This window comes from Phyllostomus discolor, chromosome 10 (assembly GCF_004126475.2).
Source record: "Phyllostomus discolor isolate MPI-MPIP mPhyDis1 chromosome 10, mPhyDis1.pri.v3, whole genome shotgun sequence".
Classification (NCBI taxonomy): Eukaryota; Metazoa; Chordata; class Mammalia; order Chiroptera; family Phyllostomidae; genus Phyllostomus; species Phyllostomus discolor.
Window position 1 is genome coordinate 87,010,681 of NC_040912.2, and position 24,007 is coordinate 87,034,687.

A 24,007-nucleotide genomic window follows, 5' to 3' on the forward strand; every position below is an offset into this window, starting at 1 on the left:
ATGGGGGGCAACCAGACTTCTGTCACAGAGTTCTTCCTAGTGGGTATCCCACTCAGCCCAAGGATGCAGCTGCTCCTGTTTGGGCTCTTCTCCGTGTTCTTTGCCTTCACCCTGCTGGGCAATGGGGTCATCCTGGGGCTCATCTCACTGGACTCCAAACTGCACACCCCCATGTACTTCTTCCTCTCCCACCTGGCCACTGTCGACATAGCCTATGCCTGCAACACAGTGCCCCAGATGCTGGTCAACCTCCTGAGCCCAGCCCAGCCCATGTCCTTTGCTGGCTGCTTGACACAGACCTTTCTCTTCTTGACTTGTGGCCGAACTGAATGTTTTCTCCTGGTGGTGATGTCCTATGATCGGTATGTGGCCATCTGCCTGCCCCTTCAGTATTCCACAATCATGAGCTGGAGAGTCTGTGACACCCTGGTAATGGCTTCCTGGACTTCAGGAATACTCATGACCCTAGTAGATATGGTGTTACTCTTACCATTGCCCTTCTGTGGGCCACAGAAAGTGAATCACTTTTTCTGTGAAATTCTAGCCATTCTCAAACTGGCCTGTGCAGATACACACCTTAACGAGGCTGTGATTGTGACTGGGGGAGTGTTTATGCTGCTGGGACCAGTGTCTGCAATTTTGGTCTCCTATGGTCACATTCTACGTGCCGTCCTGAAGATCCAGTCAGCAGAGGGGCGCTGGAAAGCTTTCTCCACCTGCTCCTCCCACCTCTGTGTGGTGGGGCTCTTTTATGGCACAGCCATTATCATGTATGTTGGACCCCAACATGGGGACTCCCAGGAGCAGAAGAAATACCTCCTCCTGTTTCACAGCCTCTTCAATCCCATGCTGAATCCCCTGATCTACAGTCTGAGGAACAGAGAAGTCAAAGCTGCTCTGAGAAGGAGGCTGGGAAAGGGGAGACCTTTGTGAGAGCCTCACTGATAAAAGATAACTGAGCATGAAGAGACCCAATGTGTTACTTCACCTGATATGTGCACTAGATACAAAGATGTGCTCTATTCCTAGGGCATCTTTTTCATGTTCATGAACTTGTCCTCTGACTACTACCCAAGAAAGCCCATTCTGGCCCTTTTTCCCGGGATGCTGCACACGGAAATGAACCCCTCTTCCAGCTCTCTGCTTGGTGCACGCACTTGTCATATGGTCATGAGGGATATTCTAAATAAGATGAAATAAATTTATAGATTTCATATTCAGGACTTATAGACAAAATTTTATTGAGAAAAACAAGGTGTTGGCAGAATATTTAAAACAAAGGAGTTGAGACTGATTACATAGCAATTATTGAAATATTTTAAATTTAACAACTGTCATCTTCAAAAAATTGGTCTACATTCAAGATATATGGTTGTATTCCTGCATATTTCTTGGACACTGATGCTTTCTGAGGCATCAACAACTTACATTAGGAAGAACATGAGCCAGGACTTCAAGGGGAAGAGCATTAAGGGTGTATCTCTGATGGAGCTAACTAGGAGAAAAGAACCCTGAAGGATGTCAGGCTGAAACACACAGACACACTGGAACATTGCCTGCTGGTGTGTTTCTCTGCCTTTGCAGTGTAGGTGGGGATCTGGGATGGTGACAAGAGGAAGAAGGCACAATGGACTTAGCTGGGAGTCCTGGGAATACTTACATATTTTCTGTCATTGGTTGATTCCCTTGTCTCCTATGGGAGATGACCAAAACTTAGAACATTCTTGCAAATAAGAGCAGACTGTATAATTGTTGTGATGACTGTTTGACCAATGCTTTGCAGCCTATAAAATATCAGTATAATGTGCTTTTTAACGTAAGAGATATGAGGTGAGTTAAATAACCACTTTAGTCAAACATGAAATCCAACACAATTAGGAAATGATAGAACACAGTTAAGAAGTAGTGAGAAGGGTTGTATAAAGACTTTTTCAAAACTTTCCTTAAATTCTGTTTGGATTTAAACGTGAATACTTAAGCTGCATCAAAGAGAAATATCTGCTTTTAAAATTATGTTTTATGTGTATGTGAAGTGTTTTTGAAGAAGAAAATATATGGATTTCTTTCTTGGAAAGCATGCTTAAATTCTTTGAGTAATTCTTACAAAGCTTACTTAAATTCTCAAGGTTTGTTGAGAGGAAATACTATGTGCAAAATGCTTAGCAGAATCCATGAATTATAGTAAGAGCTCAACATTGTGATTATTAATAGTGTACTCTACATACTCTTATCATTTTGAAAGAACAGGACTATGACTTAATGAGACAAATAAAATGAGATTTGCTCCTAAAAAACGTCCTGGGTGTTCAGCTACCTCCTGGCTCTGGTCCATTTGGTTCTCATCCTGAGGCTGCCCTTCTGCCGGCCTCATGAAGTCAACCACTTCTTCTGTGAGATCCTGTCTGTCCTCAGGCTGGCCTGTGCTGACACTGGGCTCAACCAGCTTGTCATCTTTGCTGCCTGTGTGTTGATCTTAGTGGGGCCCCTGTGCTTGGAGCTGGTCTCCTACACATGCATCCTCTTTGCTGTGCTGAGGATCCAATCTGGGGAGGGCCGCAGGAAGGCCTTCTCCACCTGCTCCTCCCACCTCGGCGTGGTCGGGCTTTTCTTCAGCAGCACCATCGTCATGTACATGGCCCCCAAGTCCAGCCATCCTAAAGAGCAGCAGAAGGTCCTTTCCCTGTTTTACAGCCTTTTCAACCCCATGCTGAACCCACTGATCTACAGCCTGAGGAATGCAGAGGTCAAGGGTGCCCTAAGGAGAGTACTGTGCAAGGAGGGACCAACTTGAGGACATCAGACAGCAACACGGGGCTGAGGGCCTTTTCTCCCTGTGAAATATGGTGGGGAGCATTTTCTGCCTCATACTATAATAGATGTCACATTAAAATAGACTATTAGAGGCTTAAACCAATCACCTGAATTCATATAGACTTTTGACAATAAAATAGTTGGATATCTCCATGACCTTGGGTGGGCAAAGATTCTCAGAGATTATCCAGAAATGCAAGGCATGAATTTTGAAAACTTGATAAATTTGGAACCTTTTGAAAATTCATCATTCTGGTCATTTAAGTCACTATTAAGAAAAAAGAAATGCAAGTCACAGACCATGTGTGTTCCATACACATTTTAAATGAGATGCTCAGTCAAGTGCAGCCACAAGAGGAGACACAGGAGAGGCTGAGGAAAGAACAAAGTTTATCATCTCCACAGGTCCTAGGGAGAAGGCATGCAGGGCCACACGGGACAGACAGCAGGAGGCAAGAGCAGGGGACCCGTGAAGGGGGTGTATCCGAACAGATTGGACTGCTTCTAGTAGATGAATCTTCACTGTGGACAGAGGGGACTGTGTGGGCAGGCAGTGCCGGAGGTTTCCACAGCTGAGGACTGCTCTGATACTCGGAGCCCGAGTTATCTCCCACTTAATAACCTCACTTGAAATCCATCTGGCCTCTCTTCCCCCTTGAAATGCAATTTTTCAGGTTGCTTCTACTGCACCGGCTCTCTTTTGGGAAGAGGTTTCCAGGAACCACTCTCCACGAGCCCATCAGACAGTGTGTTGTTCAGTTCTCAGCTGGATGGTCATGGAGTAACTGTACACCTTGATGATCGCATGCTAAGAAATGTCCCTGGTTTAAAGGACCAAAGGCACCAGCTGGGGTGCTGGGCACAGGTACGTAGTTATTTCTGTGGGTGGAAAGCTATTGAACAGAACAGGAGGAGACGATGGGTCACTGTGGGAACAAAACATAGACTTCACATGGCAGGTATGAATTCCCTGGCAAGGGGCTCTATGTGTCCAAAGGAAGTTTTTAGGAAGTCTTATGGTCTCTACCCACAGTAAGTTACATTGAGAGGGGACCACCATTTCTCTAGGAATAATGTGGGGGACCCAGTTTTTTATGTGGTAACAAAACATACCTTGCAACTGCACTCATGCCATTGGTGTACAAGGGAAATAACCAGCGTGCTGGATTGTTCACCAAGAGAGAACCAAAGGGCTATGGGAGAGACAGGTGGCTCTAGTGGCATCACCAGAGAAGCTGAGTTTACTTTGATGAGGAGGAAAAAGCTTTGTTACCAGGAATGAGCAGACTAGGAAGATCCAATGACCTCACGTAAGTAAGTCATTTGGAATACCCATCTGGTCAATCAAAAGTATTGGAAGACCAGGTTAAAGCCTCCTCAGAATGTAACACCAGTGGCGAATATAGCCCAAGGAAGATGTACACTTATCTGTCTGCTCATTTCTGTGCCTGAGAGTTCTGCACAGGTTATTACAAGGCAGGAATAACACAGCTCAGTGATGAACAGGTACCAATCAAATTAGCACAGAAGTATAAAGAGGTATGTCATGGCTTTATACAGGATGCAACTGTCACTCCGAGTTGTCCCTGGGCCCCAGTGGCTCCTCCAGGTGTGGGGCACAGCTGTGCTGGGGCCGTGTTTCTTGTGCTAAATAAACCGTGAACATGTCTCTTGTGTACATGCCCCCTAAACCTAGAAGCTCAGGGGGTCTGTGCATTTGGCTGTAGAAGATCCTCGGGCCAGGTGGGAGGACTGTGCACCCAGCTGTTCACTCAGGTAAGTTTACATAAACTGAAAATGAAAAGACACTTGAAACACTCTAGTCCTGTCCCTGGCAGTGAGGCACAGGAATGGAAATTGTGTTTCTCCCAGGTGGGACTGGGAATTGCCCGGACGGTGTGGGGTGGGAGTTCTGGAGGTGGGTGAGCTGATAACAAATGGTGGGGATGTGGGTGTCTCCCTAAGGACCAAGGCAGGATGTAAGGGTGGGGACCTGGCACAGTGGGTGAGAAAAGGACTCGGCAGGCAGGTGGGATTCTGAGGAAGGCCTCCCAAGTCACCTACCGCCTTGTCACCTAGTCCAGCCCTGGTCTGGGGACTGCTGGGATTTGCTGACCAACTGATCCTAAACTGGGGGAGGCCGTGGTGGAGGGCTGGACCCAGTCAGGGGAGCCCCCTAAGAGCAGAGGTCACCCTGCCCCTGGCAGAGAGGAAGTCAGAGAGGGAAGTGAAGAATGAAGGTTGGGGGGCTGCAGGCAGGGCCCCAGATGGGGTCACACACCTGCCAGAGCCTGGTCCCCACCTGTGAGTCCTGTACCGAGAATGCAGCTAAGCCCACCAGGCCTGCAGCCCATGGTAACCCGGAGACACTACCACACACGGTGCTGGTGGAAGTCCGTTCTCACGTTTGTGTTCATCTGCTTCAGCGACAGGAACCTGAAACACAGTTGATGTCCCATGGAACTCACTCCCTTCCAGCTCTGGCCCTTGCCAGACTGTTTGTCTGTCACTCCATGCTGGACGCCCTTGAACTCTGAAAAATCACTAAGGACCCGAAGACACATTATTTGAGTGTTTATGTGTATAGGTGTGTGTGTCACAGAGAAATGAAAACTAAGAGTTTATTAAATATGTGCTTTTAATTCATTTAGAACTATTTCCATTACATGTTAACATAAAGAATGTATTTTGATGACAACTACCTTGTGTGGAACATGAAAACAGTGACAGGAGCAGCTGCGGTGTGCAGCTCCGGAAACCCTCTAAGTGCGGGGCGAGCAGAGACAGCTGGGCCGACGTCCCCTGCGCTCCCTCTGCTGCCACATCGAACGAACGTCACGGCGCCCCGGGAACCCCCCTGTGCACTCCCGAGAGGGGGAGGGTGAAGAAGGTAGAGCGTCTGGGTGTCATTGTGGGAACAGGTCGGACCCCGTAGAGCCTTGGAAAGGCTCTCAGAGACTCCCTGTGGTCCCCGGGCCACACTCAGAGGACTCGTGACAGAGCACTCAGACTTGGAGCTCCACACCTGTGAAGGGAAAACTGTGATCACATTGAACTGTGTGGTGTCACTGTAAGGTATCTGGCACATTTTCTGAAACATAAGAAGGACTCTCTAATTGTTGCTCATGGTTGTTATAATCCTTCCTCCTTTGTACCTATGAACCCTGAGTGCAGAGGGTGACACCTCCTGGCCTGGGGACCTGTTCTCTCTCAGGGTCACCCTAACAGTTTCCACAGAATCCCACTCTCTACATGATTTAGAGAAGCACAAGTTCATAATGTTCATCATTTCAAGAGTGTGGCTGCCATCACTTGTGGTGTCTGTCTCAGGGTTAAAGCCCCTGAGATCGCTGCAAGGTCACGCAGAAGCAGCACAGTGCTGACAGCCACCCTGCCTGGTCCCCAGGGCTCTTCCTCCGGGGACTTTCAGACCCGATCCTTACTCTCCTCCAGAGAGGGAATCCAGAGAGTGTTTTCTTTTCCTGTGGGGAGAACATAACTAGGCAGAATACCTTATGATCCTCGTGGGAATCTGAACTCTCAGTAGAAACTAAAAAAAAATTTAGTTTGTCTGATTCTCACATGGAAGTTATGCCCCTGGGGTTCTCTGAAGGAGTCCCAACAAGACCTGGGGCCCTCTGGTGTCTGAGTCTCCACCTGCAGAAGCTGCACAGGGGCTGCCCTGTTCACAGGTGCGTCTCTCTCCGCCATGGGGTTTATCCCAGGTCAGAGTAGGTGCTCATGGGAAAATCCCACACAGAAGAGACTGATTTGGGCTGGGAGGTCGAGTTCAGTGTGTGTAGTTGGGGCTGCACAGGAGAGCAGCAGACACCCCCGTGGCTGTGTGCACGAGACTGGCATTGCTGCTGCTCTGTCCTCCTGACTCCCACGGGGCACTGCAGGTCAGTGGAACCTGCACCTAGATTTCCTCCTTCCCCACCTTGGGGACTGTCTGCCTCCTGTGCTTTGAGCAGGGCCCCGAGCCCCCTCAGCGTCTCTCACACTTGCCTCTGGATGTGCTTGTGTGGAGGTGGTCAGAGCCAGCAATCAGTCTCAGCCAGGGTTTTATAGCCAGGCAGTGGCTCTGAGCAAGGCTCTGAGGACCCAGATTCCGGACGGTCCGTGTTACCTAGCCTGGACAGTGAGAGTGATGTCCAGAAAAGTTCTCTCCATGGAAGAGAGTCTCCCAGGAAGCGTGACAGTAAATCATTTCCTTGTGGAAACCAGGTAAGATGTAAGTTTACCATATAGTTACTTCCTTTCCTGACCATCCCAGGTGATCAGCTCATGGTGATGACTGTCAGACTGGAAATCACAGTGTGTGATGTAGAACTCTCTCTCCCAACATCCAACAGGACAGAATGAGTGCGAGACTCCCGGCCAGAGCTGGGGAAGTGGCGTACAGCTCCAGAGCTGAAGGAACTCCAAGTCCCAGGACCGCCCAGGGGAAGAGCTGCGGGTGCTGCCCTTGGGGGAACCCCTGTCTGTGTGCTCCTAGTGTTTTATTCTCGCCGTCGTAGTTTCTTCTCTGCTCCAGTGTGTGTCTGCTTACGGGATCTAATGTGTCTTCCCTTTGATTTTCATGTTGCTTATTTCTTTAATAGCAAAATGATTACAGTGGTAATGACAATAAAAATAAAATGATAAAAATACATCTAAAATAAAATTATCTATTTACGGAGATACAAAAATAATAACCTAAAAAGTTAGTGAACAAGTGTTCCTACTGACTACTAATAGATTGAGTTACAGTCAACAAAATTGTTATTCTTCATGTTCAGAGATTAAATGTGTTTCAAGCATTACTGATTGTGTCCAGCTGTATTTAAGTAGAATTTGGCAATACTGATGTGGCTCTCTTACTTTATATAACATAGGAGTATTCTTTAATTGTAGGAAAAATTAATATCACACAGTTAACTCACATTTACATAGAACCTTCCCAAATGTCCTCATATTTCTGAGAGTGAAAAGCTAGGATTTTGTTTGTGTCTTCCAGGGATCTAATTCTAACTGTGTGCTTTTCTAATAAAATAGAAACCGTGTCTTGGTCAATAGACCTTGGCAAAGAGAAGATGTTGAACATATGCATTTTTTAACTGCAAATGACAATCATCAACTTAACAAACATTTCCTCAGTGCCTATTTCATCTAGAAGTGTACTAATGGTTATGAGACATAAAGATGTGTAGGACACATGATGATAAAAAGTAAATTATTTGAGGAGAGGGAATCTCAGCCTAACTAAGTGACATTTGATCTGAATCTCTTTATCTCTGACATGTCCTGAAGTTTCCCCACACCCTTATAGTGAGGATGTAACTGCTGTAACTGTTCAACAGAGTGAACCGGGTGAACTCAGGAGGAAGGGTGTCAGGGCTGTGCGGTTAGACAGCCTTCGCCCTCGGCTGTTTCTGACAGAGCTGAGCCTCCCTGCCACCAGCACTTTGTTGTTTGGTCTTCAGATGACTAGAGATAGAACAATGCATGCACACAGATACATAAACTGTGTGACTGAGTTCACTGAGCACTGTCACATCTCAGAATTTCCTAGAAGGATTCATGAGTCAAAAAATTTACTCACTGAAGCATTATATTGCACAAACCTAATGAGATAACAAAGAAAATATTTATATTCAAGGAAATAGTGTGCAGCTGTTCACAGCATGTTGCATAGACATATTTTGACATGGGAAAGAGTTTCTGATATGTTTCTAAATACAAGAAATAGGTAAACTGGCAACATTCACTGATATATGTATATATTTAAATTCATGATACTTGTAAAAATGTAGAGTAAAATGGTATAATTGTATATACACATTATTAATAATGCTCATTTGTTCTTTTTTCAGGGTATGACCTCTTTAGTCTTAAATAGAGTTTCATCATATTTTTCTAAGAGAGTTTTGAGACTTGGTGTCAGATGCTCATACAAGGTAAGAACCATCATATTCACACAATGACCCATACTCTTAATCTTTATTCTTTAAAATGTTTGATTCTGTGGTTTTCTAAGTAGGAATAAAACAATAATGTAAACTTGGTAATTAACAAGGTGTTACTTACAAGTATATATATTTTGCCTAAAACTAAACTGCTAAATAATATCAAGACCATTTCCTTCAATGCTAATGTTAATTCAGTGAATAATTTGACTCCATGAGAGGGAAGTCAATTAAGCTTTTTTCAGTTTTTAGAAACATGAGAATGTGTTATCCCAGGAACAATTTGTACTCCTTGATAAATTTTATGCTTGCTGTTTTAAAAGAGGACTTCAGAAATGTGACAAAAGTCATGGTGAAAGTGTAAATTATTGAGATTAAGATTCTGGTTTATGAATATGATTCTTCCCTAAAGTAATCAGACCCTTTTGGAGAAGAGTCTGTGTCTCTGGCTGAAGTGGGGAATGTATAAGAAAAGTGTGAAACAGCCGTCAGAAGTGCTCAAAAGTTACAGAGATGTGTTAAAAAACAAAAGGGCAAGCTTGGTGTGTTTCTATCTAGAATAATTAGAAATGAATAACTAAAAAAAAGAATTATACTCCCTTGATTACAAAATTCAAGAGTCCATACTGACAGACAGAAGATAGATGCAGATGTATGAAGATATATAGATGATTGATTGATAGATAGGTGGGTAGACGATAGAGCCTTTCCTTGTGAGGAAATTGACGACCATTGATGTAACAGCAGTGATGGAGTGAGAACACCACGTTTTGCAATAATCACTACTAATCAGGCAAGATCATCAACAGGCTCTGAAATTAGTGCTGAGAAGCTCTATGAGGAACAGAATATTAGATAGTAACTTGAATGGATGCTCCAGAAACTACACTAGGGAAAAAAGGTAATTATTTCATAATGCAGGCACCGTGTTCACCCGGTGATCTGAGTGAGTGTCACCAGTGACAGAACAGTGAACTCATGCGCCTGCCAGTGAAGCCAATGGAGGACACTTAATTTCCCTGCAGAAAGGGAAGAACCTGAACAAAAATATGAGGAGCTGCATGCAGTCCCATTTGGAGAACATGGTAGCGAACAACTTCTCTATACTCTTCCAAAAATCAGTGTTCATGATGGCACAGGCAGACGGGATAGCTATTTCAGATGAAAGGACACTAAAGATAAATGACGTTAAATATCACGTGTCATTTTGGATTGGGTCCCAGCTGAGGGGAATAGAGAGAGAATATTATAGGTGAAAGAATCACATCAATATTAAATTGCCTGATTTTGATAATTGTGGTTAGATTACTGAATATCTTTGTTTCATGCAGGAAAAAAGGAGGAATTTAGGGGCAAATGGGTATCATGTTTATTTATACTTTAATCTCAAGTGCTTCAGTAAAAAGGAATACTCATATATAATAATATAGAGAAAAAGAATTTTAAGGCAAATATGAAATAAATACTCAAATTTGTTAAATATGCACATATGGGTATATTGGAGTTCTTTGCAAAATTCTTGACTGTTTTCTATAAGTTTAAATTTATTTCATAATAAAGTTAAAAACAGGTAGCCATTTTGGGGGAGTAGGGGAAGCTTTAAAAGAATGACAAGGATACAACCTTTCTCTGAGTTCTTGTTGAGATTAACTCCACCTTTTGCTGAGTATCCAGCCCTGCCCTTTATCACACTTCAGTTCTTCACCATCTCCCTTTAAGGAATGGGGGGAAACCGGTCATGGGTCACAGAGTTCGTGCTGCTGGGATTCCAGCTCAGCGCACAGACGGAACTGCTCCTCTTCTGGGTCTTCTCCCTGCTCTACAGCTGCAGTCTGCTGGCAAACGGCATGATCTTTGCACTCATCTGTCTGGACCAGAGATTACACACCCCCATGTACTTCTTCCTCTCCCACCTGGCCATTATTGACGTGTCCTATGCTTCCAACAATGTCCCCAAGATGCTGGCAAACTTAGTGACCCAGAATAGAGCCATCTCCTTTGTCCCATGCGTCATGCAGACATTTTTGTATTTGGGTCTTGCTGCTACAGAATGCCTGATTTTGGTGGCAATGTCCTATGATCGGTACGTGGCCATCTGCCACCCCCTCCAGTACACGGTCATCATGAGCTGGACTGTGTGCATGGTCCTGGCCGCCACTTCCTGGTCCTGTGGATTTGTCCAGGCTCTGGTGCACACGGTTCTCCTTGTAAGGCTGCCGTTCTGTGGGCCCCAGGAAGTCAACCACTTCTTCTGTGAGATCCTGTCTGTCCTCAAGCTGGCCTGTGCTGACACCTCGCTCAACAAAGTGGTCACCTTTGCTACTTCTTTCTTGGTCTTAGTCGGGCCCCTGTGCTTGGTGCTGGTCTCCTACATACACATCGCCTGGGCCATCCTGAGGATCCAGTCTGGGGAGGGCCGCAGGAAGGCCTTCTCTACCTGCTCCTCCCACCTCTGCGTGGTGGGGCTCTTCTTTGGCATAGCCATGGTGGTTTACATGGTCCCTGATTCCAGTCAACAAGAGGAGATGGAGAAAATACTGTCCTTGTTTTACTGTCTCTTTAACCCGATGCTAAACCCCCTCATCTACAGCCTGAGGAACGCCCAGGTGAAGGACGCCTTGTGTAGGGCCCTGCAGGTGAGGGCCAGGTGATGGGAAAACTCAGAGAGTTTTCCCAATTGGAAGTTTCATATACAAATGGTAATTGTTCAAATTCTAGCTCTGAAAATAGGGTAAACTTCCCTGGAAGAGCATAGCTTTTAAAGTTGAAATAGGGCAACTAAATTATTAGAAATTTTAGTCTTTCTTTAAAATATTAGTGAATCCCAGCCCTGGCTGGTGTGGCTCAGTGGTTCGAGCATGGGCTGTGAACCAAAGGGTTGCCAGTTTGATTCCCAGGCAGGGCACATGCTTGGGTTGCAAGACATGTCCCCAGTGGGGGCCACGTGAGAGTCAACCGCACATTGATGTTTGTCTCCCTGTCTTTCTCCCTTCCTCCCCCTTCACTAAAAATAAATAAATAAGTTTATTTTAAAAATAGTGAATTCTCAATTTCTTAGGCCACAGATATTATATGGACAACAAATTAAACTTGAGAAAATTGTGTCAACACACTTCTCTAGCTTATGTACTTACATATTTGACTTCCTATCACCTTGTGGTAGCTGGAAACAGCACAGTAAAAGTAATGCCCTATGAGAGAACCTCCAAAGTGGACTGAAATTTTACTACAGAAAATACTGCAGAGTTATATGAATCTGCCTCCCCAGTTGTGTGGTGAATGAAATGAAAGTTTAAAGAAACTCTAAATTCCTTAGTGAAATAATTTAGTAGCAAAGGAGAAAAGTTTGGGAAAGGTGTAGTACAACAAGAAACTATGTAAAAAATTCTAAACTGTCTTAAAGGCCAAATGAAGGAAATGTATCAGTAATATTTAAGTGATTCTATAGGTAAACATTTTGAGCACTAGTCAAACTTTACATTTATTCTGCTGTTATGATAATTTCGAACAGAGCAAGATTAAATCCCCTGTTGAAGTTCTTGAAATTTGTCCCACCAATATTTTCTCAGTGTCTGAACCCCTCAGCTGAAGATGGCTTGAGGTGGCAGCAAGCAGCACAAGACAACTGTGACAGAGCTGAGTAGGCAAGGGGGGAAGGGATGTGGTGGGAGAGGATGCTGGGGAAGTTGACCCCTTCACCTTTTCACCCAGCCCCCCCACCCCTCCCTCTGACAGCTGTCATCTGTTCTCTCTATCTATGAGTGTGTTTCTATTGTGTGTGTTAGTTTATTGTGTTCATTAGATTCCACATGTAGATGAGATCCAGTGGTACTTGTCTTTCTCTGACTGGCTTACTTCACTTAGCATAATGCTCTCCAGTTCCATTCATGCTGTCGAAAAAGGTAAGAATTTCTTTTTTGTGTGTGACAGTGTAGTATTCCATGGTGTAAATGTTCCACAGCTTTTTTATCCCCTCATCTACTGATGGACACTTGGGCTGCTTCCAGTTTTTCCTACTGTGAACAACACTGTAATGAACATAGGGGTGCATGTGCAGGGTCCGGCAGAAGTAACACCTGCTTGAGTGTGGTTGGGAGGGTAATGATATGGGTGTAATAATCTATAGTTTTAATGTGACCATTTCACCTAAAATGTCATGTGGTGTGCTTGAGTGTGATATTGTTATGTTACAGAAATACATGCTTATGATTTTGTAATAAGAGCTTTTGTAATAAAAATTTTGTAATACTATTTGTGCCCGACCCTATATTCTTTCAAATTAGTGTTTTTGGCTTCTTTCCAGAAGTGAGTTGGCTAGGTCATAAGGCAGTTCCACTTTTAATTTTTTGAGGAAACTCCATGCTGTTGTCCACAGTGGCTGCATTCCCAGTCTGCTTTCCCTCAAGCAGTGCAGGAGGGTCCCTTTTCTCCACATCCTCGCCAGCGCTTGTTGCTTGTTGATTTGTTGATGACAGCCATTCTGACAGGTGTGAGGTGATCTACCTTGTGGTTTTCATTTGTATCTCTTTAATGGTTAGTGACATTGAGCATCTTTTCTTATGTTTGTTGACCATCTGTCGGTCCTCTTTGTAGAAGTGTCTACTCAGGTCCTTTGCCCATTTTTTAGTTGAATTGATTGTTTATTAGTGTTGAGGTGTCTGAGTTCTTTATAGATTTTGGACATTGTTAACACCTTACCAAATATATCATTGCTGAATGTCTTCTCCCATTCAGTGGGTGGTCTTTTTGTTTTGTTGATGGTTCCTCTTGCTGTGCAAACACTTTTCAGCTTGATGGAGTTCCATTTATTTACTCTTTCTTTTGTTTCCCTTGCCTAAAGAGATGTACCAGCAAAACTACTTCTAGAATAAATATCCAAGATTTTACAGCTTGTTTTCTTCTAGGATTTTTATTTTGGGGGGTCTTACATTTAAATGGCCCAGGTCTCTTTCCAAAAATCTGAGAAGCCCTGTCCAGGTGGCTCAGTTGGCTAGAGCATCATCCCATGAACAAAAAGGTCATAGATTCAGTTCTCACTCAAAGCACACACAAAGATTGCAGGTTCAGTCACAAGTTGGGGCGCATGTGAGAGGCAACCTATCGATATTTTCTCTCCCATTGATGTTTCTTTCCCTCTCTCTTTGCTCGTCTATTCCCCTCTCTCTAAAATCAATAAGCATGTCCTCAGGAGAGGATAAAAAAATCTGAGAAATGTATAAAAATAAAAATATTATTCAAGGAAGCCAGTGTCAGAGAAAATGGAATTGAACAATTTTGAAGGGTATTTCTCAAAACTGTGGAAATACATTCCCCTCACTCAGTCACAACTCTCATAGTCAGAGCCCAGGTGGCTACCAACTGAAGTGTCTGTAGCCCAGACTGTGCTCAATAAGCTGCAGTCAATTCTTTATTTTCTCATTTTTCAAAATGCAAAGGAAAACATCCAACTCTTCACTTTTCAACACACAGTACTCCATAATTACAGTTAGTAACAATTTACAATTATTTCCATCAGTTATACACCTATGGTGACTTTCTGAATATCCATTCATTCTTGAGTTGGGTATTTCCCACATCAGTGAAACACCAACAACTTGAAAACGGACTTTTAGGTAATTTAGTTTGGGAGTCGTTTAAATGATCAGTGTGTTGCTTTTTACTCATTCTGCTTTCAAATTGAAAGTATAATCAAATGCTACAGTGTTACAGAACACAACAAGGGGGGCCTGGGATGATATACTATTATTGAAAGAAGGCCCCCGGGTCCGTTATGTCCGCCGCCAGAGGAAAAACGTCTCTCAATGCCAGAGATTTGTGAAAAGGAAAGGAAATGTTTATTTAATGCTATACTAACTTAAAGTAGTGACCTAATGTCTTTACCAAAATCCCAAAGTCCCTTAAAACACCCACAAATAGACACAGTCCTTCCTTCCTTCCCCCTTTGCCCAGTCCAGAGTACCGTATCTCAGGAAAGGAAATAGAAGTCCATGGCTTAGGCAGTACTCTGGTTCTTCCCAGTTAGTACTCCATCTCGACTGGGAGACCTCCCTGGGTTCCCGGCACCCTCAGCTGAGTCGCCAGGATCTCTGCTAACACCAGGTGGTGGTTCCCCCTTCTAAAGCTGTGGGGGTCCCCACTCTGCCAGGCCCCGTGGTTCTCCAGGGCTGCCGCGTGGTTCCCTCTCTCTGGGATGCAGGAGTCTCTACTCCCTCAAGTCCGCGTGCTTCTCCCTCTCTCAGGGCTGCGCATGGCTCTCCTTCCTAAAGCAGCATGGTTCTCCTTCTAAAGCAGCATGGTTCTCCGCCTCAATGGCCGCCAAATCTGGGTTTTAAATCCCCGCGGCCAATCTTCCCCTGCAGCCTTATTTCCGACTCCTCCCACACTCAGCTTCACATGCCAGAACTCGTATCCTTCCAGCTTTACTGGGTTGCCATCATGAGTCTGGGCAGGTGTGGCCCCATGTCCTGGAGCCAGTCCTCTCTGAGCTCCCACGCAGGCGCTGTAACTCAGGGGATCTGCCCCGCCCAGTTACATCTGGGTGGGGAAGTTACTTCCATTCCCCTGGCTTAGAGCTGATCACAGCTATTTAACATATCTAAGTGACCAGCCAAAGGCTATAGATATGTTAAATGCCCAAGCCAGAGGTTAGCCCCAAGGCTGTTGCTGTGCAAAACAGCTCTAAATGGCCCTGCTCCATTTGTCCCTTCCCCCAACCCACACCCTGGGGTGGGGGATGGAGACATCCCAAAATCTCCTGGACACCTTAAGTTCTGGACCCCATTTCAAATGCCCATTTGGGGTCCTCCCTCTTGGCTGCACCCTGTAACAACAGGACCTTGCTAGACCCACAGGAGCTATCAGTGCAGGTTGAAATGAGAGCTGTGATCACAGGAAGTGCCACATGCTGACAGATAATGTACATACCTAAGAACATGTTTATTTCAGTTGAGAGCTGGCTGTGTTGTGTGTGTCCTTGTCCTTTGTGTATATTTGTGTTTTGTGCATGTGTATTTTTTGCTGTGATCACATTTAGGCATTAGAGAATATCACCTTGCTAATGCAATAAAAACATGTCATTTTGACATGATGCATTTCCCAAGGTTAAAGTTTTTTGGTATCATAATTGCTAATATTTTATTATTTATTGTCTTCTAATTTTTTATTGTTATAATTGATGGTCAGATGATGACAATCTGGGAAAACTATGTCCTACACTACTGTTTTCACAGGATAACATGGCTATTAATTTTGTCACCTACATGTCAGTTTTCTGTTTTTCAAATTTTCTGAAGATCACCTGTAACATCAGACAAAAAGGGAAGAAGAAAAGTGCCAGTGCTTGTGGACTGCCCCGTACACCCTAGGCTTTTCAAATGATCGGAAGCCATTTTTGGTGTTCCTTGTCACCGTGGAAATGTAGAGTTAGAGCACAGGTGGACTTCTTCCCAAACTTAATTAACTGCTCGGTTTTCCCAAGTTGAGGCTGTAATCCCAGAAAGTCAGGAATCACACTGTAATGAATGAATTAGTTTGTCAACTGCATGCTTTATTGAAATGAAGTTTCCAAAATAATGTTTTGACTCCATCACATTCAGTATGAGAGTGCAGCAGAGCACAGGTAAATATGACAAAGTCTTAGGTAGCAGATCTTCTCCAGGCCCCAGAAGAGGCATGAAGGTCTGAGGGGAAGCCACCTTGGAGAGGGTCCTTTCCTCCCCTCCCTGGAAGGGCTAGACTCCCAATCTCCCCACTTCAGGATAGAGATTAGAGGGTACCTCCAATGCTTTGTGCCCTGGGAAACCCTCCCTCAGGTAGATTCTGATAAGCCCCATGGGGACACCGTGATCATACTCTGGAGTCCCCATACCACCCCCCTACTGCCTCCATAACCCGCTGTCTACAGCATCTCCACACCTTGAGTTGCCCCTTGGACTCTGCTGGTCTTTCTGGGTCCTTTCATGCCACCTCTGCTGTAATTCATGAGACCCAGCTTAAATACCAAGGATAATGTCAGGAGCTTACTCCTTCTCACACTGGTTCTGCTTCCTTAGAGGTTCACCTGGACCAGGTTTGGGGACCAGGGTGGTGCTGGGATGAGCAAAGCCCAAATAGCACTGAGTATCCAGGTTGGGTAATGAGTGCTGTCATCTCAGAGCAGTGCTCTGTGGCTGTGTGTGGCTGTGTGTCCTTCTGGCTCGAGAGCAGAAACAGGAGAAGAGAGTTGCTCTGTCTCCTTCCTGGTGGCGGGGGCAGGCACTGCATATCAGGGCCCGCCCTCCAGTGAGGCCCAAGGGCTGCCACCTAGGTCAAGCCCATTAAGGACGAAAACCCCCTTTTCTGAGGATTCTGCCCCATTTTCAATCAGGAACAAAGGGGAGGGTCTGCAGTTCCCACAGGAGCTCCCAGAAGGCAGGAACCTGTCCGACCTTCAGGTTCTTCCTCTTCTGAGGTCGTTGGGGACAAATGCGGGTGCTAAATAGGTTGACTTCTTTTCCTTTACCTCCTTGGTGTGAGAGCCTACCTCACTGTTTACAACCTTGGGGGCAAGCTGCTGAGCCAGTAGCTGGCTAAGGGCGGAGCTGGGCATTGGGTCTCAGAGAAACAATTTGGGCTGTGTATGGTCCCCAGGAACTTTTGAGTGTTGAGCTGTGAATGATGTAGATGTACAGACTCTTTGCATGTTCTCCAGTGTCTTTCACCAGCACTTTTACCCTGGTTCGTCCAGGTCTGTGTCATTTCCCTCATGAGAATGCCTATCCTGACACAGGACATTTTACCAGATTCTGTAGGTGACTAGTAGAGTGTAGCTGGCTCCCCTCCCTTGGAGGCAGATTGACTTTCACTGATTCCTTCTACTTTTCAAACACAGTGGTCAGGGATGTGCCCACAGACTTTAGGTGGCCTCTGAGGGTGTTACCATAAACTGTATCTTCTAACCCGCTTTGAGGTGAGGGTGGGCACTTGCTTCCAGAGTCTTTCTCCATCTCACACTGAGAGTGAACAGGGGACTTGATCAAAAGAGTAAGTGTGTGCCCTTCACTTGGGGAGTAGTGATTACTCAGTAGCACTCTTTTTTTCCCTCTAAAATTATCTTTAATATGAAAGTTGTAAACAAAATTTTAACACAAAGATGAAGTGGTCAAAGTATTCCACATTAACTCAATCAGCTGTTTATACAGTCTTAAAAGGAGAGATTTTACAGATATATAGGACAGAATTATTATAAGATTTAAAGGGAAAATGGGAACCAATGATTTCAAATGTTACGTAACTGCACGTATGGTACATATACATGCAGTAAACAGCGAAATCTATGACATAGAGTAGTATAGTATCGGTTGCAGAGTAGCAGGATGATGAATGTTTACAACTTTTAAAAAATAATTTTCAGGATATAGGAAGGTTTGGAGATGTCAGATCGCTGGATAGAAATAATCTATCCAGTGATCTAGCAGAACTATTTTGTACACCATCTAAACTTAATTTAGGATATACATGAAAATTTAATAAATGGAAACAAATTTAGCTTCTGAAGTTCATAACATGTAAAAAAAATCTCTTAAATTTTATCTCTGCCTTGAATTTAACTACTACAGCGGAAGAGATCATTTTGAAAAGCCACCCAACTCTTACTTACCTGCTGTGGGCAGCAGAGCTCACTGAATATGAAGAGCAGATGGGCTCTTATCACAACAGCTAACGTGTTTGTCAGTCCCTCACCCAGTGCTGTGCACTACACATCGATAGCACCTAACACACAACGTCTCCTCCAGCCATCTTAACTAGTCCATGCAGAATGTTCATTATCAGTCTGTGTTATGCGTGCACGTACCAGAGAGTAGCAAATGTCCAACTTTCACTGAGTCGCTGTCACTGCCCAGCCCTCCTTCCCTCTGGTCGTCAACCCTTATGGAGCAGCACAGGTTCTCCTCTGTGTCTATGCACTGTCAGTGTGACACAGACTGGACCTTAGAGGGGCGGCCTGGGGCTCACAGTGCTGCCTGTGACTAGCTAGCACGTTCGCTTCAAGGTAAGGAGTCAGCAAACCTCTCTGTGCATCACAGCTAAACCTCACCTCCAGTTACTGTTCTTAAGTAATTCTTGTGTGTGTCCCTGAATGAACTCTCAGTCTGAGTGATGGGAGGCTGTTCTTTATGGATAAACTTGAGACCCCAGCATCTGGTATCCAGCTTACAATTTTTCTTAACTAAATTGGGGCATTTGGACTATTGATTTTTACGTTTAATCCTCAAGCACGGACATGCTTCTGGAAGTTTTAGAGAGAGGGCATGGGAGAGAGGTAGGCAGAGAAACATAAATGTGAGAAACATCTTTGGTTTCCTCCTGTATGTGTGCCCAATGGGACCAAACTCTCAACCTTGGTATATATGGGCCCTGAGCAGGAACGGAACCAGGAAACTTTCTGTTTATGGGACAATCCTTCAACCTACTGAGCCAACCAGCCAGGGCAGATTATTGATTTTAGTGGCTTCCAATTGCTTATGTTGTGTATGTAGGGAGCTCACAAGCAGACGGGGAGCCTGGAGCAGGGGAAAGGACCTTGCTCCTTCCTGTCTGCCCACTGCTCTTGTCAGCCTTGCCCCAACAGCTCTTGCCAATGGCAGCAAAGCCCCTCTGCCCAGCCTTCGTCACTCAGGGTCCCATGGGAAGCCTTATCATTCCCTGCTGGGGCCACAGTGCTGCTGGGGAGCCCTTCTCCTCACAGGGTTAAGTCTGAACCCCGACTCCTCTGACCTGGATTCTAATCACCCAACCTCTGCTGAGTGCCCTTGAACCCTGGGGATGGCAGCTTTACTCAGTTCTGCTTGTTCATCTGAGAGCTCTGTGTTTCCTGTTGTAGTTCCCCAGTGTCCTTGTGACCATTGTGTGGTGTGAAAGTCTGTGTACTATGGAACCACACCAGCAGAGTTTCTGTTCCCTGTTGGATTCCCATCTGATTCAAAGAGAAAATATACACAGGATACATGTTCCAGTCAGGTGTGAGAGAAAACTCAGCCAAGACTGAGGATAGGAACAACCTTTGATCCCCAGCTGCCCCATGTACCACCTACTCCGTTTGGAGGGTTAGTAGGTTGGAAAATTGAGTTCTTGAGCCATGGTGAATGCAAGCTGTGGTCATTCTGATGTGGAAAGGAGTCCATGAAATCATTCTAGAGCTTCTAAATGAATGGACATGGACCCCACAGTGAGTGAAGGAATCATCAGCGCACCATCTTGCCACAAGTGTCCCTGTGGAGAACAGCACAGATGAGTCCCTGTGGAGCCCCTTTCCCCTGGAGGGGAGCTGATGGCAGTGTGCCTGGCGGGTCCTTCTCCCTCCCTACACCTAACACTCAGCAGTATATTGAGAGGTGGTGAAGCTGAGCAGAGAACAACCATCCCTTCTTGTGTGGGCACCTTTTCTCCTGAGAGTTCATTATGAGATGGCAATTTCCACACTAACTCACAGATACTTTTCTCTTTATTAGGGTGTTTTTGCTCAACCCAAGTCACATTCAGCTGGTTCTCCTTTTTAGCTGTAAGTCTGCGGTAAGTTTCGGATGTCGTCCAGTCTTTGTGCACTACTCAGTTTCAGACAGGGAGTGATGAGAAGTCACAGTGCAGAAGGGAGTTGTCTCTCAGTGCCAGATGTTTGCTACTTATAGACGTGGCTAATAGGATCATTTAAGTCACATCTCGTTTATAGATACCTGAGGTGGATCATTTACTTTGATACATTTAGTGTAAAATTCCTTGTTTAAATGATAAGATACGTTAGCTGTTTGATAGACATGCTTTAAAGTGTTTCCATTGTCCCATGAAATTCAGTCATGTTTTCATAAAATAATGGACCAAACTGACCACAAAATAAGTTTGTTACAGAAAAAGGTCCTGAAGATTTTATTTTTGAAAGTGAACTTACACTTGGCGAATTGTTTGAATGTGAGCATTATCATCTTTTGAGTCTTTTTAAGAAACTTGTCACTCCAGGTAGGTTCCATACACCAGCAGATAGCAGTTGTCTTGTAGGTCCTCAGCCAAGACGTGTGGACGAACATGGAATATGTTTAGCAAATATTTGTGGATTTTTGTTTTGTGTGTTAGCTCCGTGCAGCAGATAGGAGGAAGATGAGATGACAGTCACTGGTCCTTCTGCTTTAGTTTATTGTGTCCTTCACCATAGGTCATTTTAGAGATAGCACTGCTGTCTTCTTTCACTCAAAAGTGGCAATAAACCTGAAACGAAAATAGCTGACACTTTTCTATACATTTAGGGCCCGTGAGTCCTATAGTTAGAAGAGACCTGAGCATTTTTCTTGCTCTACTTCTCTCATAACATGGGCATCCAAATCACTGAGCTAAAACATTCACCGACATAAAGTTCAGTCCTACTACAACAACCACTTTTCTTCACCAAGGTGGTTCCAACTGTTATGGCCTTATTTCTTAAACTGAGGTAAAATCACCTCCCAGTGTTTCTGCTGTGAATTCTGATTCTTCCTTTGAAGCAAGGTGAAACCTTCACACTTTTGCTTATTAAACCTTGCAAATACTAACTTATGAGGAAATTGGAATGGAGAATAGATATATGACCGCAATTATGAGTTTTTGTCAGATTCTTATTTTTGTGACATTCAGATTGGTGCTGGACTGAAGAAGGACATGGATTCAGAGAGACAAGGAAACAGAAGCAGGGGTTTAATTGTTACAAGTCAACCTCAGAATTCCCACCCCAATGCAAGTTCTTTTCTAAAGATGGGTAAACCACAGAAAAAAAATTTTTGTGATGAATAATGTTTTCATGTTAGAATTAATCTGTAAAATATGTTAGAGGTTCTAAGGATATGAGTATATAAGTAGAGCTTTAGCTGTAGCTTTGGATATTGTTCAGTAGTTTTAAATCCCAGGCCACGACCCATCAAGAAATATTCCAACCATCATTTTACTAGTGAAGGAGAGTAGAAAATAGCATAGAAAATAGCAACTAGTCTTCCACATAATAAGGATTCAAGTGCATGTGTACACATATTTGTGTATGTAACTATACACATAACATACATTCTCCACACACACAGGCATAGAATATAAATGTTCATATAGGAATAAAATATAACAAGGATTATATTCACATAATACGTGCATATATGCACAACATAATAACATAATATGCATGTATATGCACATAAGGATACAAGTGCATGTGTGTGAATATGTGTGGGTGTGTAACTATATACACAACATGGACTTTATCCACACATACAGGAATGGAATATAAATATTCATAAGGGATAAGTGTGCGGTGGGTAATATCCCATTATGAAGCAGCATGATCAGAGTAGAATGTCTGTGGGTACAAAAGTCAAAAGACAAAGTTCTCTCCCCTAAATCCAGCTAAAGTTGTGGCAGTCTGCCTGCCATTCATTCCCTCAACTTAATTCAAGATTGCACAGCTAGTAAAAATTACAAGGCTTACAAATAAGGCATCTAATGAAAGCACAAATCTGTGAGATCCCCTCATAGGAGAATCTCCCACAGGCTTCTCGTCCACCTTCCCACCCTCCCATGTGGGTGCAGACTCAGGCCCACAGCCCCCTCCCCACGGTGACTGTGTGGACATTGTGGGTCGGGACTTCTCTTGGAGAAGCCTCCAGAGCAGTTGTGTGACTGAAACAGTGTCCACTGTTAGAGAGGCAGTAGGCGTGTTAACGTGTTAGGAACTGTGGTGGAAGTTTGAAAAGAAAGGTAAGATTGACTGAACACTGTAATACAACACTGGCATTTCATTATCAAGGTGAAAAAATTCTTTCTGTGTCATTTGCAGTGCATAGTATTCACTTAGTAAGTGATGAACAGGAGAGAGGTATCACTGATGATGTTCTCTGAGGGAAGAAGGATGACACACACACGTCTACCATGTTAAACTCGTCCCTCAGGCACTCAGACCTGGTGAGCTCTCTCCCTTGTTCTTTCCCAAGAAAATGGGGGGCAACCAGACTTCTGTCACAGAGTTCTTCCTAGTGGGTATCCCAGTCAGCCCAAGGATACAGGTGCTCCTGTTTGGGCTCTTCTCCGTGTTCTATGCCTTCACCCTACTGGGCAACGGGGTCATCCTGGGGCTCATCTCACTGGACTCGCGACTGCACACCCCCATGTACTTCTTCCTCTCCCAGCTGGCCACTGTCGACATAGCCTATGCCTGCAACACAGTGCCCCAGATGCTGGTCAACCTCCTGAGCCCAGCCCAGCCCATGTCCTTTGCTGGCTGCATGACACAAACCTTTCTCTTCTTGACTTGTGGTCGGACTGAATGTCTTCTCCTGATGGTGATGTCCTATGACCGGTACCTGGCCATCTGCCTACCCCTTCGATATTCTACCATCATGAACTGGAAAGTATGTGACACCCTGGCAGTGGCTTCTTGGGCTTCAGGAGTCCTCATGACCCTAGTAGATATGGTGTTACTCTTACCATTGCCCTTCTGTGGGCCACAGAAAGTGAACCACTTTTTCTGTGAAATTATAGCCATTCTCAAACTGACCTGTGCAGATACACACCTTAACGAGGTTGTGATTGTGACAGGGGGAGTGTTTATGCTGTTGGGACCCGTGTCTGCAATTGTGGTCTCCTATGCTCACATTGTACATGCAATCCTGAAGATCCAGTCAGCAGAGGGGCGCTGGAAAGCATTCTCCACCTGCTCCTCCCACCTCTGTGTGGTGGGGCTCTTTTATGGCACAGCCATTATCATGTATGTTGGACCCCAACATGGGGACTCCCAGGAGAAGAAGAAATACCTCCTCCTGTTTCACAGCCTTTTCAATCCCATGCTGAATCCCCTGATCTACAGTCTGAGGAACAGAGAAGTCAGCGCTGCTCTGAGAAGGAGGCTGGAAAAGGGGAGACCTTTTTGAGAGCCACACTGATAACACATAACTGAGCATGAAGAGACCCAATGTGTTACCTCACCTGATATGTGCACAGGATACAGAGATGTGCTCCATGCCTAGGACATCTTTTTCATGTTCATGAACTTGTCCTGTGACTACCACCCAAGAAAGCCCATTCTGCTCCCTTCGCCCGAGGATGCTGCACACAGAAATGAGTCCCTATTCCAGCTCCCTGCTTGGTGCACACACTTGTAATATGGTCATGAGGGATATTCTGGATAAGATGAAATAAATTTATATATTTCATAATCAAAGGCAAAATTTTATTGAGGGAAACAAGGTACTGGGAGAATATTTAAA

At 44.6% G+C, this 24,007-nt stretch overlaps 4 protein-coding genes across 4 annotated transcripts; all 4 read left to right on the top strand.

The window, feature by feature from the left end:
• LOC114507859 (olfactory receptor 13-like) lies at positions 1–974 on the top strand. Its single transcript, XM_028525884.2, has one exon. The coding sequence runs from the start codon at positions 1–3 to the stop codon at positions 931–933; it is 933 nt and encodes a 310-aa protein (XP_028381685.1). The 3' UTR covers positions 934–974.
• Positions 975–2,290: 1,316 nt separating this feature from the next.
• On the top strand, positions 2,291–2,791 carry LOC114507404 (olfactory receptor 2A14-like; the record flags this gene model as incomplete). Its single annotated transcript, XM_028525238.1, has 1 exon — positions 2,291–2,791. A coding segment is annotated over one exon (501 nt), but the record flags the coding sequence as incomplete, so codon positions are not given.
• A 7,673-nt stretch (positions 2,792–10,464) lies between these two features.
• LOC114507833 (olfactory receptor 2A2-like) lies at positions 10,465–11,565 on the top strand. Its single transcript, XM_028525851.2, has one exon. It carries the CDS (start codon positions 10,481–10,483, stop codon positions 11,408–11,410), a length of 930 nt encoding a protein of 309 aa, XP_028381652.1. The 5' UTR covers positions 10,465–10,480; the 3' UTR covers positions 11,411–11,565.
• Positions 11,566–22,663: 11,098 nt separating this feature from the next.
• LOC114507405 (olfactory receptor 13-like) lies at positions 22,664–23,762 on the top strand. The gene has a single exon (XM_028525239.2). It carries the CDS (start codon positions 22,739–22,741, stop codon positions 23,669–23,671), a length of 933 nt encoding a protein of 310 aa, XP_028381040.1. The 5' UTR covers positions 22,664–22,738; the 3' UTR covers positions 23,672–23,762.
• The last annotated feature ends 245 nt before the right edge of the window (positions 23,763–24,007 follow it).

Excerpts from the sequence above, each read along its gene's own strand:
- LOC114507833 (XM_028525851.2), top strand. The coding sequence starts at position 10,481 with ATGGGGGGAAACCGGTCATGGGTCACAGAGTTCGTGCTGCTGGGATTC.
- LOC114507859 (XM_028525884.2), top strand. The coding sequence starts at position 1 with ATGGGGGGCAACCAGACTTCTGTCACAGAGTTCTTCCTAGTGGGTATC.
- LOC114507405 (XM_028525239.2), top strand. The coding sequence starts at position 22,739 with ATGGGGGGCAACCAGACTTCTGTCACAGAGTTCTTCCTAGTGGGTATC.